We start from the raw sequence: 12,684 nt of genomic DNA, 5'->3' as shown, positions 1-12,684 counted from the left end.
CGGGAGGGGTGGGGCCGTGTCTGGGACAAGGGCTGCCCCCCACCATGCCCCCCGCGCCCCCCGCCCCACTCGGGTTTGAATGGAGGGTGTGGGGCTGCCCCGTGACGTGGCGCCGCGCCATTGGCCCGGGCGGGGCGATGACATCATGCCCGCCGCGGCGGTGGCGGGGGGCGCGGTTTCGCTCCGGCTCGGCTCGGCTCGGCGCGGCTCGGCACGGCCATGGGCCGCCGGCGGGGCCCGGGCGCGCAGGTACGGGGGGGGCGGTCCGGGGCACGCCGAGGCTCGGTTCAGCCCGGCACGGCTCGGTTCGGCTGGGCGCGGCGGGGGTGGGGGCGGCCGGGCCCCGGCTCGGCTATTGTCCGGCGGCGGGCGGGGTCCCCGGGGCGGCCCCGAGCCCCGCTCCGGTAGCGGGCCGGGGGCGGAGGTGACCCCCCACACCCCCCCACACCCACCGGGGCATGGGGCCGGTCCGCGGCGCGGGTGGCCGAGGGGGTTAACAGGATGCGGAGCCGTGTTTGCCCAGCGTGAGGCACCGGCCCGGCTCACCCCGCCCCGCCGGTGGCCACCGGTGGCCACTCTTCCGTGGGTCCCCCCTAGCCCCCCGCGCTCCGTCGAAGCCCGACGGTGGGGTTGGCGGTGCCCGGAGCCGGCGGTGGCCGCGGCCGGGGCGGTGGCTGCCCGCGGCCCTTCTCGGAAAGGCTGATCCTCCCCGTGCTGGAGCGGGTCCAGCAGCACCCCTGGGCTGACCGGGGCTGGGCGCAGGCGGGTGCTGAGTCAGAGCCGCCCGAAATCTCCCCTCCAGCTCATCCTCCTGCAGCCTGGGACAGGGCTCAGGGCTTCCCAGGCTGCCCTGCCGCGCTGCTCGCCATCCCTCGGGAGCACGGGCCGGCTCCCATGGGCGCTCAGGAGAGCGGGACCTGGTGGCCCTGCAAACCTGGGTGTGGGGCTGGCTCCCAAACCCGCTCCGGTGCAGGACCAGTGCCCAGAGAGCCGGGGGCTGGTGGGCAGCGACCACTGGTGGGGAGCTGGACGCAGCCTGTGCCGCCCTGGTTTGACCCCAGCAGTAGCGGCGTTAAGTATAGATGTTTCCGAGTGCCAAATTTATAGATCAGGGAAACTGTTCTAAAGGGAGCTGCGATCATTAGCAGTCTGGGGGAGAAACTGAGGCACGGAGTGAGGCAGGGGAGGGAGCGCAGATCTCCGCACCCTGGGATGGGGCTTTCTCCCTTGCTCGGCACACAGTAAACAAGGCTGTTTTGGACAGAGCTCCCTCGGAGATCGTGGAGTGAATCCAGCTGAGGTTTAGCACTGAGGAGGTTCAGTGGGTTTGGGCCCTTGTTGGGGGGGAAGAGCAAGGCTGGCCTGAATCCCCATTGCCGGCGCCAACTGCTCGACTCCATGCAACGGGCTGACCCGGTGCTGGGGCTCCCTCCGCGGCCCCAACAGGCAGCCACACGCCGCTGCCCGCAGGCAGCCCCGTTGCTGGCAGCATTGTGCTGACCGTGGCGGTCTCTCCCTTTGTTCCCCGAGTTTTGTCGTGAGTGCAGACAGCCCCCGCGGTCACAGGCCCCCCGAGCTGGCTGGCTGTGGGGTACCAGGCCCCACCAGCAGGTAGGGTGCCGTGGCCAAGCTGTGGGAAGCCTGCCTGTTTACTTCCCGTCCACCCCAGCGAAACCGCAGGAATTTGGAGCCCAGTAGAGGTCGGGAGGTCTGTTTAGCCCTGGTATCCTGTCGGACCCCAGCCAGACCCTGTTGTTGAGAGAGACAGAGCCAGGGCCAGCGAGTAGATAACCTTTCCCCCCGGAAATGTCCCCTCCTTGCCCTAGAGAGCCGTGGGATGGTTCGTGGCCCCGTAGCAGGAGGATTTATGGTCCTGTGCGTGTTCTGGCATGTCCTGCCAATAGTTCCTTGCTGAAGTCTGGCTAGCTCCTGGTCGTCGGCTGTCCCTTGGGGAGCACTGCTCTGCTTTTGGCACCAGCGTGCCGGCGCTGGGGCGGCGAGTTCCCTGGCTTGGCTCTGATCGGCGTGCTGATAGCCCTGGCGAGAGCTGAGCTTCACCTCCCGCCCCGGCGAGCCGTCTCGCTGGCCCCGGCTCTGACAGTCGCTGCCGGCTGCCTTTCCGCTTCCAGAGACGCTGCTGGGGCTGCTCCACGCATCCCACAGCTGAACTGCAGCAGGGTCCTGGTGCAAGGGACAGGACCAGACCTGTTGCCTGTGCCTGGGAGGAGGCGGTCACCGGGGCGCCTGGGCTGCCCGCACTAACAGGACCGTCTGCCCCCAGGCCCTGGGAAGACTTGCTGGGGAGCCCGATGTGAGGGTGTGACAGCAGCCTGGTCCCCTCCTGGGGCTGGCGGTGGCAGGGTGTGATCCATGCCCTGTCTCCGGCAACTGTCTGCGAGGCAGCAACATCAAAGGGCTGCCTGAGCTGCATCCCGGGGGGCAGCACACCAGAAAGTGGGGCTGAGCAGCCGGCATGTCCTCCCTGCCCTCTGTGCAGGACCTCCCTGGCCCTGGGCAGCACTGGGGGGACCCGACCGGTCCAGCACAGCCCCTGCCCCAGCATCCGGCAGGGTGGGGAGAGCATCCTCTGATCTCTGGGCTGGAGGGTGCTGCCTGAGGTGTTCTGCACAGCGAAGCTGGGGAGGCTCGTTTGGAGCCAGCCAGGCCGGCTGGGATGCTTTCCCCCTCTGTGGGTTTGGCTCTTCCAGCCCACGAGCAGGATGAGCTGGGGTCAGGGTGCGTGGGAGCGCAGCTGGACTCAGTGTTTCCCCCGTGTGCACCCGTGCACTGGCTTCTTTCTTTAAGCCACTGGTGCCCTCCAATCCCCATGGGTGACTGAGAGGGATGAGATGGAGAGGGTGAGGGGGTCTTGCGGGAAGCCTGCACCATCAGGGCATGCAGTCCCCACTGCCTGCCCTGCACCTGGGCAGGGCTGCCCACCCTCCACGATGGCTGCAGGACCGTGCTGCCCTGCAAGCAGATGACCATTCACAGGGGAAATCACGTCCCCAGGGACCTGAGGCTCTTGCTCCTTGGAGTTTGTGGTCCCAAAGGGCTGAGAGGGCAGGTGGGAAGCAGTGCATGGTCTGTTGGTTCACTTTATCCCTCTTGTCCTTGACACATGCTTGCAGGTCCTGTTCCCTCCCCTTTCCCCAAAGTCCTACTGGGACTTGGCCGTGCTCTGGGCTCGCTGCCCCAGGACAGCAATGCTGCCTGCCAGCCTGCCTGCCTACAAAATCTCTCGGGTTACAGAGCAGCTTTCCCTGTTAGGTAGCTGGAGAGGCAGCAGCGAAGCCGCCCTGGCCTGGTTTCCTTTGTGAAAGCACCGGCAGTGGGAATGTCACAGGATCCGCTCTCCTCTCCCTGAGTGAGAGGAGGAGAAAAGGGCTCTGTGTCCCGCTCCCCCCCCCGGGCAGGACGGGGCCGGCAGCCGGGCTGTGCGGGCAGCAGCGTCCTGCCATGCTGCCGTCACCTCTCAGGGTGGGCTGGGAGCAAAGTGTCAAGGGACAGGGAGATTTTGGCTGCTATGAAAAGGCTTTGTGGGCAGGAGCGTCGAGGGGGGATGCAGCGGCTTGTTTGGAGGCTGTGACGGTGATGGAGAGCTGCTGGCCGGAGAGGTTGCCGTGGTGTGCCAGTAATGCTCCAACCTCCTCGTGGCCCCTTCGCCGAGGCTTGCAAAGTATCTCACAAATGCTGAACTTGGCCCCAAAGTCTAAATACAAGGGAGGGACAGTCCCCAGATGGCCTAAATCAGCAGCACGGTTGCCTGGCTTAGCTGGGGAGCTTGCCGGGAGTGTTTGTTTTATGTAAAACCAAAGGCTGGAGGAATGCCGGCCTGAACAGAGACCTTGCGAGGGGAAAATGTCTGTGCCATACACATGCACACACGCTCAGCTGGGCGTGCGTGAGATCCTGGTGAGGGGAGCAGGGCTCCAGCAAGCTGCTTCTCTGCATTTGAATGGGTGAGGGGGGGAAGTCCGCTTGGCTCCTGGTTTGGGAGTGTGGAGATGGCGGCGTGGCTGATCCGTCTCTTCCCTGGGCTGCTGAGGATAAATCAGGGGCTCCCACAGCTGGAGCCCCCATGTGCCTTCTCATCACCAGGGCTCTGCTGCAGCAGAGTTGGGCAGTTGCCCTGCCGAGAAGGGTGGTGGGATCGTGCACGGGGCTGGATGGGGAGCACGGCCACGTGCCGCCAATGCCGTGCCGCGGGGCATGTCCACCCTGGCTGGCCCCATACGGAAGCTGTGCGTGGGAGGGCTGGGCACCAGGACTTTGCACCTGTGTGGGGTCAGAGTCTGTCCTGCTTGCATGGGACTGGCCTGACTGCAGCCTGCCTGAGGCCCCGCTGCCGCAGCTGGGGCAGAAGGGTGTCGCAGGGTAGGTTTGGGAAGGGATGGAGGTGGCAGCCCTTCCCCAGCTGTGCTGGGAGCTGTGGGGTAGGTGCTGCAGCCCCCCGCGGTGTCTAGCTGAGCAGGTACGGGGCTGGCTTGTGCCATACTTGTGTTGCTGCACTTGGGCTGTGGGGCCAGGGCTCGCTTCCAACCCACCCCACGAAACCATTCAGCTGCGCCCTGGGAATGGGTGGGCAGTGCTGGGGGGTGTGGCCCTCGCCCTGAGGCTCGCTCAGACGAGAGACATCGGTCCCTTCCCAGTGCGTGTCACGGGGCCGTGGTGTCGCTGGCGGTGCCCAGAGGGAGGAAGCGGGTGGCTGTGAGTCCTTCCTCCTCATCAGCCTCTCCCGGGACCACCTGGGGCTGTCTGGCGCCAGGGGAAGAGCGGGATGCAGTGACGCAGTCCCTGTCCTTGTCCCCTCCTGCGGGGCCATAAGCACTGTGCTGGACCAGTGGCACAGAGGTGACCACGGGAAGGAGGAACGTGCCTCTCTGTGTCCCAGTCAGCCAGGGCCCTTGTCATCTCTGCCGCCAGCTGCTACCCCTGAGTCACAGCGGTGACAGTGAGGTGGCCGGGAGGGTGGGCATGGCCACGCGCGGGCTCAGCTCTGGAGTGCAGCAAGGAGAAGCATTGGAGGCCTTTGGGGTGCTAAAGGGTAGCAGCAAGGCTGCATCCCCACGTCCCCGTTCTGCCAAGCGTGGGCACAGAGGGGTACCCACAGGGTGCCTGCCCATCCCACTCCCCCTGCACGCCGCTTGGCTGGCGGCGCCTCCCGGGGGCTCTACGCCCTCCTCGCACACTTCCTGCCGTCTGTTTCCAATTCCTCCTGGCGTCTGCTCCTCCCTGCTTTCTTCCAATTAAAAAAAAAAAAAAAAAGAAATCCCAGGCATCTTCTCAGCGTACAGTTCCCAGAGGCTTGAGCTGTGCCCCGCTCCGGCGGGCTGGGGCTGCGCGGGGAGAGGACGGTGGGTGCCCGCAGCACCCTGTGTCCCTGTTTGTGCCTGTTCACGTGGGGCACAGGGTTGGAGACCGTCCTGCAACACCCCCGTGCCCAGGTCTTTCTCTTGCGGTCCTTTCTGTGTGTCTGCTCTGTGAACGGGGTCTGGGACCTGCTTGTTTAGGGGGTGTGGGGAGCTCAGGGGTGTCTGGGCACCTGTCCACCGTGGAGCAATGCCCTGTGTGGAGGCCGTTCCTGGGGGAGCGGGGTGGCTGGTAGGCACGGGGTCACGTTTTGCAGCCTGGTGGGGTGGGGGCTGGTGTCAGCAGGGCTGTACCCATCTGTGTCCTTGAAGCCTGACCGTGTCCCTCTCCTGTTCCCTAGGAGTGACCTGTCCGTGACGCCGGTGGGAGCCCAGCCACAAAGCACCAGGTGTGAGCACCAGCCGGGTCCGTGGGACACACGGCTCCACCTCAACAGCCCCGGTGCAGGTGGTGCAGCCTCTCCCCGCCGCAGCAATGCCGATCCTCAAGCAACTCGTCTCCAACTCTGCCCACTCCAAGCGGCGCTCGCGGGCCGACCTGACGGCTGAGATGATCAGCGCACCGCTGGGGGACTTCCGCCACACCATGCACGTGGGGCGGGCGGGGGACGCCTTCGGGGACACCTCCTTCCTCACCAGCAAGGCTGGGGAGCCAGGGCTGGAGGCGGGCGAGGAGCCGAGCGCTTCCAAACCCAGCCTGCTCTCCCGCCGCTTCCGCAGCAGCAAGCGCTCACAGTCGGTGACGCGAGGTGACCGGCGGGACATGCTGGGTTCGCTGAGGGACTCGGCCCTCTTTGTGAAGAATGCCGTCTCCCTGCCCCAGCTCAATGAGAAGGAGGTGGACAGGAGCGCGGGGCAACTGCCCAAGAGCCTCTCCTCCAGCCCTGTCAAGAAGCTGCCCGAGGAAGTGAGCCCCGAAGAGCAGCAGCGCCCGAACGGGGCGACCGCTGGGCCGCTGAGCCCTGGCTTGGATGAGCGTGACTTCGGGGACATCACGGAGCTGCCCGTTGTGGCAGCCAAGAGCGGGGTGGGCATGAAGCACGCCGAGTCCATCATGTCCTTCCACATTGACCTGGGGCCCTCCATGCTTGGGGATGTCCTGAGCATCATGGATAAGGAGCAGTGGGAGCAGGATGAAGACCCCGAGGTGGAAGAGAGCCGCGAGGAGGAGGTGGCTGCTGCCCTGCCCGGCTCCCCGGTGGCAGCGGCAGCCCCTCCAAGCCAGAGCCCATCCCGCAGCACCAATGCCCCGTGCCCCAGGGACAGCAGTTCAGTGTCCAGCTGCGCCTCAGGGCCGGAGGAGCGCAGCCCCGTCCCTGGGCCACCGAGCCACCGGGGCCCCCCAAAACGCCCTGACAAGGAGTTCTCATTCGCTGACGAAGACGACGATGAGATCAGAGTATAAAAGGCGGGTGGCCAAGCCGAAGGGTCTGGTTCTCATTTGCGGTTGCTTGGACACGGCGCCGAATACCCCGGTGCTGCAACGGGTGGCACCAGGGAAGACTCAACTCCTCATTTTTCCCTCTTCCCGTCTGGCGGTGGACATACCGTGGCAGGACAGCACTCTGCGCCCAGGGCCGGGGCAGCCCTGACGCCTCTCAGCTCCCAGAGAGCTCCAGCACATCCCAGGAGGGGAAAGCAGACTTAGTTTTGGTTCTTTCTGTTGGACTTTGGATATTAGCTCTGTAATTTTTTTTCCCCCCACCCATGTAAAGCAATATAGGATCAAACAAGATGAGGCTTCAAAGTTTTAGCCCCTTTAGTAATATATTTTTTTTTCCCGCTGTATGGTTTTTACTGCTCTCTGATTTGTACTTAACTTTCTTTACTCTCGCTTTTGGTTTTAACGGAGTTAAGATTTCCTGTGAGGAAGGACTTGGCTCTGGAGCTCAGAGGGGGCTCAGGACCTTGGGCGACTCCAGTTCCCTGGGTTTCCTGGGGACTTTCTGCAGACTGAGAGCCGCTGGCTGCGGGGGTCTGACTCCCCATCCCTCTGATGGATGGATCCATCCCAGATGCCTGACACTCCAAACAGCCCTGCGGGGATGCCCCTGGCCAGCCCTGGCACCGGCTGCTCCCGGGGATGCTGATGGGAGCGTGGGTCTGTCCCCTGTGGGAGGAACGTCTGAGACCCCCCCCAAGCCAGGGCAAGACCCGGTGTTCTGCGTGCCAGGCCGCTGCCCTCGGCGGGCCTGGTGTAGGTGGGTGGAAGAGGAGGGTTTTATACCATGTATGTACAAGTGCAAAGAATAAAAGGAAATGGTAGTGACAGCAGTGGCCTGAGTTCCTGGGGGATGAGATGCATGGGGATGTGGGTGTTTGCACCCCGCTGCACAGGTGAAGACCAGATTTCTCTGTGCTGCCACTATCCCCAGACCTTGTCCTGCCACCTCTACCTTTGCTGCCTGTCCTGGCTGGAGTCCTGCCTGGCGGCTGGTTCCCTGGCCAGTGTTCTGTCACCTGCAGCGGCCGTGCTTTATCTGCCATCGCGTGGGGCTGCCTGTGGTGGGAGGAAGCGGGCGAGCTCCTGCTGGCCGGATCTGGCTCCGGGCTGGGACCCTCCAGCCAGGCTGGTTCCTGCCAAGGGACAGCTCTGCCAAGATGCTGCTCTCCTCCCCGCAGCCCTGCTCCCTGCCAGCCAGGGAGGAGGGGAAGGTGATGGCAGGGCAGGACTGGCTGTCCCTGCTCCCACAGGCTGGGGGCCAGGGCTTGGGTTGCCCTGGGCGCTCCCAGCCCCGTGGGGCTGCCGTGGCCCCTGCCAGCCCCAGTGAGGGTGGATGGAGGGGCTGCATCTGGTGCGGCAAGCAGGGTGGGTTGTTCCCATCCCATGGCTGGCTTCCCACAGCTCAGCCTCCAGTATAAGGGGCTCTGCCAGCATGGAGGGTGCCTTTCCTCCCTGGCCCCCCTGATGGAGCTGGGCTGTGATGGGGTGAAGTGCTGTGACCAGCCCTGGAGCCCTTCCCTGAGTGAGTGGAGAGCACGGCTCTGCTGGGAGCGCTGGCCACTCTCCTCACTGGTGCTGATGGGGAGGAAAGGCTATGGCCCTTCCAACACCTCTTAGCCCTAAGGGGCTGGGTGCCGCTAACATCCTGGAGGGATTGCCCCTGGTGAAGCTGGTGGGAGTGGGCAAATGCTGTGCCACGGCAGGGATACAATGGGGTCCTGTGCGTGCGCCAGGGCCGACATAACGCCCTGCGGCATGGGACATTGGGCTATTGTCTGGGTCAGGGAGAACAACAGCAGCTGCAGCTGGTGGCTCTGAGCTCACCGGGATGCCTCTGCCCTGGTCGCTGCAGCACAGCCCACCCCGCCCTGTGCCAGGGTCCTGGGGCTGCTGCCCCTTGCCCCTGCTTTGAGCATCCATCTAGGCCGATGGTCCTGGTGTCTGCCTCCTGGGAGGTCACCAGGCTGCCACGGGGACCTGGCTCCTCTTGTCCCTTAATGATGCTCTGACATGAAGCAGTGGGGCAGGTCATGGGGATTAGCACCACCTCCTGGGATCCCCTCACTCCTCAGGGCCTCACTGGTGCTGTGGGGAGGCCCTGGGGCGACCCAGCACTAGCTGCCTGCGACCATCACTTGGCAATCACGATCTTTGTGATGCCTGTCAGCTCCAGCCTCCTGCTTGGCAGCACCGTGCTGCCACGAGCCGACGGGGCAGAAAGTGCAACGCAGGCTTGCTGAGCATGCATGGGACACAGCCCTGCTCGATGGGATGGGATGGTGGCTGCAGCACACCGTGAGCGAGTGAGCACATGGCAAGCACAAGCTAGTGGGGAGTAATGCCACCACCGCTGTAATGCCATTAGTGTCCGGCCAGCGCCTGCTGCAGGGGAGGGCAGGTTGGCTGGGCTGCACCTGCAGTCTCCCCAAAACCCCTCCATCTGCACAGCACAAGGTGGGCGTCTTGGTGTGGGACCCAGGATGTGGTCAGCCTGACTGCTCGGCGCTGGGTCAGTGCGCAGCATCCAGTGCAGGGCTGCAGCCGTGGCACCCGCAGGCAGCGCTCCGGCAGGCAGGCAGCGCTGGTCCAGTGCATTTATAGCTAGTGACAGAATGGGAGCAGGTCTCCATCCCGATGTGTCAGGCCATGTCGCTCCAGGCGTGTGCCGGGGATGTGCGTGGCTGCGGGAGCCATGTGATGGAGGAGGGACAGTGTTAGGTTAAACCTGGGGGCTGCACAGTCTTATCTGGGTGGGCCCCCAGCGGCCCTGGGAAGCAGCATGGCACCATGGTCATGCCTGGCATGTGCCACTGCAGCCTGGCACATGTGCAAGCCCCTCGCCGGGCAGCGGGGACAGAAGGGGCTTCTCACTGGGATGCGAGGTGCCTCCTGGCCATCTGCCCCAGGACCCTGGGGGTGTAGCTCTGTCCTGCTGGGCACCAGGCACAGGAGAGCAGGGCCGGGGATGGTGCAGCTCTGCACCCAGCAATGCTCAAAGCACTCAGAGTGCAACAAAACCCACACAGGATCTGGCCCTTGCTATCTGAGTGTTTAGTTACAGCTCTCAGGCCGCATTTGGCTTTGTTTAAGGCTGAGTAGCAGTCCCGGTGTGAGGGGGTTAACCCAGCTCATGGGCAGCACCTCCAGACCCTGCTGCTCCTGGGAGATGAGGGCCAGCTGCTCTGCCCTAGAGCTGGGGCTAGAGGAAAAGCAGATGTCTGTGCAGAGAGGCAATTATGGGGAATGTGATGGGGGCCCAGGGCTGAGCTGCCTGCAGCTGGGCTGCAGCACCAGGCAATCACGGCTGCAAATTGAGATCAGATGTGGGCAGCTTCTCCCTTTAAATGGAGGGCTCGGGGCTGCTGCTTGGATTGGTTTTGCTCTGGCTTAGAGAGGAGGAAGGTTTCTGAGTGCTGCTGGGTCCTTGGTTGGCTGTGGTGACCTGCAGTGTGGTGCTCCCTTGGGGGAGCTGTGTTTTCCTCAGGTAGCCCCACTGCCAGCTCCTCTGCAGCTGTGCTCCCTGCCTGTACCCTGCCTGTGCTGGGCTGGAGGTGCCTCTTGCTGGAGCAGGAGTGATGCAGGAGCTGGTGGCTGGTGTGGAGAAGATCAGGTTTGACTTGGAGTCTGATGTGGAGCAGCAGCGAGGAGCTCAGCCCCTGCCCTTCCCGCGTATGGACAGTAAGTTGGGGACAGGATCCTTTAGCATCCTTGGAAGGTGACAGGGGTGCAGGAGGTTGGGGTTCTCCTCCTTGCTGGTGCTCCTGGCTCTTGCTGCACCTACCGTGGTGCCTCTGGTCCTGCCTCCTGCTAGAGGCCAGCCTGGCTCTGGGCACTGCTCCCTCAGGGATGTGTCTGGCACAGCTCTGCGGGGGCTGCTGGTAGAGTGGGTTGAGATGCTTTTGCCCTCGATGGCACAGTGGTTCCTGACCCTGGGGCTGGTGGGTGAAGCTCTCCCTGCCCTGCTTTCCCCCACGGTGCTGGGGGCAGCCGTCTGCGAGCTCTTCCATCAAGGGCTGTGCACCAAGGGTGAGTTCTGGGGAGGGATGGGGATGGGTCTGACACCACCCTGCAAGATTCTGGGGCCACCAGGGCCCAGGACCGGGCCACTCTCTGCTCTGTGATCAGCCCATATCTGTGGCAGGTTGCTCCGTGGCCCTGTGGTCAGTAGTTGGCAGGTTTTGACCCAAAATGCTAACACTGCTCAGAGTCCATCATTCTGCTTGGCCCTTTGGATGAGTGCTCCTACCCCTTCTTCACTTGGGAGGGCTTGAACACCAGGACAACCAGACCTTGGCAGTGCCCAGGGGATCGAGTCCAGTGCACCCAGTGGGTGCTGCAAATCTCCTCCACATCCCAGAAAGCTCATGCTGGCATGTCCCAAGCCAAGGAACTGGGGGGTTCCTGGGTGAAGGCAGGGGTGGGTGGGCTGCAATGGCGGGGTCTGCAGGGCACAGGCAGGCTCTGACTGTGGGTATGTGCTGGGGCCAGGCGTGCGGTGCCCCTTCCGGCACGGCGGGGAGAAGATGGTGGTGTGCAAGCACTGGCTGCGTGGGCTCTGCAAGAAGGGTGATGAGTGTGACTTCCTGCACGAGTACGATGTGACCAAGATGCCAGAGTGCTATTTCTACTCCAAGTTTGGTAGGTGTGGGACTGGACTGGGGACCCCAGCAAGCCTCTACCACCCCAGCACCTATGTCCCTCGGGTCTGGCCTTGAGCAAGCGCCTGATGCCACCTCCTGTCTGTGGGAAGAAAAGCCGTTGGCACCCACCCAGGGCTACCTTTCCCTGGGTGTTCCTGGGGCACCCCCGTTCCTCCCATCCAGCCCATCCTTGAGCACTTTCCACTACATTTGGCTTGAGCAACTGTTGTCCCACCCATCCCACCCCTTACTCCTGCAGGTGAGTGCAGCAACAAGGACTGTCCCTTCCTGCACATTGGTGCCACCACCAGCACCATGGCCTGTCCCTGGTACGACCGCGGTTTCTGCAGGCACGGTAAGCTGCTGAGATGGGTGCTGGGGTGAGCAGGGACTGCCTGTGTTCCCTACTCACCAGTGATGGGGGGTCCAGACCCCACTGCTGGCCCAATCTCCTGCCACCCCTGAGGTGACTGAGCCAGAGTGGGTTGAACCACAGTCAGTTGTCCGGGGACTGCCTGGGAGTGGGACTGGGTGCCTGGTGGGGATTTGGGCTTGGGGCAGCAAAGGCCCCATATGGCTGAAGGGGAATGGGGCTGCTGGGGGTAGCTGGACTCCTGAAATCTTGCAGGCAGGGTTTGTGGCAGTGTGCCCTGCAAACAAGAACCTCTTCTCTGCATGGCAGGTCCCCTGTGCAAGTACAAGCACACGCGGAGGGTGCTGTGTGCCAACTACCTCGTTGGCTTCTGCCCAGAAGGACCCAAGTGCAAATTCATGCAGTACGTACAGGGCAGGCTGGGGGGGAGCTCAGCACACAGCTGGCCTGGAACAGTGGGGGACAGCCCCTTTGCTGAGGATGCAAAGGTGGATGTGGTCCTTGCAGTCAAGGTCAAGGGCACTTTAGGTCCTTGTCTGAACTAACTGGACCCCTCTGGTCTCTCCTCACATCCAGCCTGAGCTTGTGACCACAGGGTCTGCAGCAGGTGGGCAGGGGACAGCCCCGGTCCCCACGGGGATGCCTGTACCAGCTGCCTGAGCCCTGGGACAGCCCTGAGAGGCTGTGGGAGCCATGATGGGGATCTGATGGTAGCACTTGCCATGTCTCAGGGAGTAACTGCCTGTCTTCTTTGTCCCCCTCCAGCCTCAAGGCCGGGCTGATGACAAGCAGCATGGATCCATCCAAGGTGATGCAGGGAATGTCCTTTGCCATTCCCTCTTGAGCTGAACCCCT

General features: G+C 63.7%; 2 protein-coding genes across 4 annotated transcripts; both read left to right on the top strand.

Annotated features, from left to right (window-relative positions):
* The first annotated feature begins 136 nt into the window (after positions 1-136).
* On the top strand, positions 137-7,643 carry CDC42EP4 (CDC42 effector protein 4). Of its 3 annotated transcripts, none has more exons than XM_064466958.1 (2): positions 137-249; positions 5,714-7,643. In XM_064466958.1, the coding sequence occupies exon 2, from the start codon at positions 5,848-5,850 to the stop codon at positions 6,775-6,777; it is 930 nt and encodes a 309-aa protein (XP_064323028.1). In that variant the 5' UTR covers positions 137-249; positions 5,714-5,847; the 3' UTR covers positions 6,778-7,643. The 3 variants fall into 3 exon arrangements, with proteins under 3 accessions (XP_064323028.1, XP_064323029.1, XP_064323030.1); XM_064466959.1 differs by lacking the exon at positions 137-249 and adding an exon at positions 4,277-4,377; XM_064466960.1 differs by lacking the exon at positions 137-249 and adding an exon at positions 4,456-4,474.
* Positions 7,644-10,051: 2,408 nt separating this feature from the next.
* CPSF4L (cleavage and polyadenylation specific factor 4 like) lies at positions 10,052-12,673 on the top strand. Its single transcript, XM_064467422.1, has 5 exons — positions 10,052-10,494; positions 11,305-11,454; positions 11,716-11,811; positions 12,139-12,232; positions 12,595-12,673. The coding sequence occupies exons 1-5, from the start codon at positions 10,392-10,394 to the stop codon at positions 12,671-12,673; spliced, it is 522 nt and encodes a 173-aa protein (XP_064323492.1). The 5' UTR covers positions 10,052-10,391.
* Positions 12,674-12,684: the final 11 nt, after the last annotated feature.

Source organism: Phalacrocorax carbo, chromosome 16, assembly GCF_963921805.1.
Source record: "Phalacrocorax carbo chromosome 16, bPhaCar2.1, whole genome shotgun sequence".
Classification (NCBI taxonomy): Eukaryota; Metazoa; Chordata; class Aves; order Suliformes; family Phalacrocoracidae; genus Phalacrocorax; species Phalacrocorax carbo.
The sequence above is the reverse complement of the archived record's forward strand: the minus strand, read 5'-3'. Positions and strand labels throughout refer to the sequence as shown.

Coding starts and splice junctions, on each gene's coding strand:
- CDC42EP4 (XM_064466958.1), top strand. CDS start 5,848: ATGCCGATCCTCAAGCAACTCGTCTCCAACTCTGCCCACTCCAAGCGG.
- CPSF4L (XM_064467422.1), top strand. CDS start 10,392: ATGCAGGAGCTGGTGGCTGGTGTGGAGAAGATCAGGTTTGACTTGGAG. Junction 10,495..11,304: donor GCCCTTCCCGCGTATGGACA/GTAAGTTGGGGA, acceptor TGCTGGGGCCAG/GCGTGCGGTGCCCCTTCCGG. Junction 12,233..12,594: donor CCCAAGTGCAAATTCATGCA/GTACGTACAGGG, acceptor GTCCCCCTCCAG/CCTCAAGGCCGGGCTGATGA.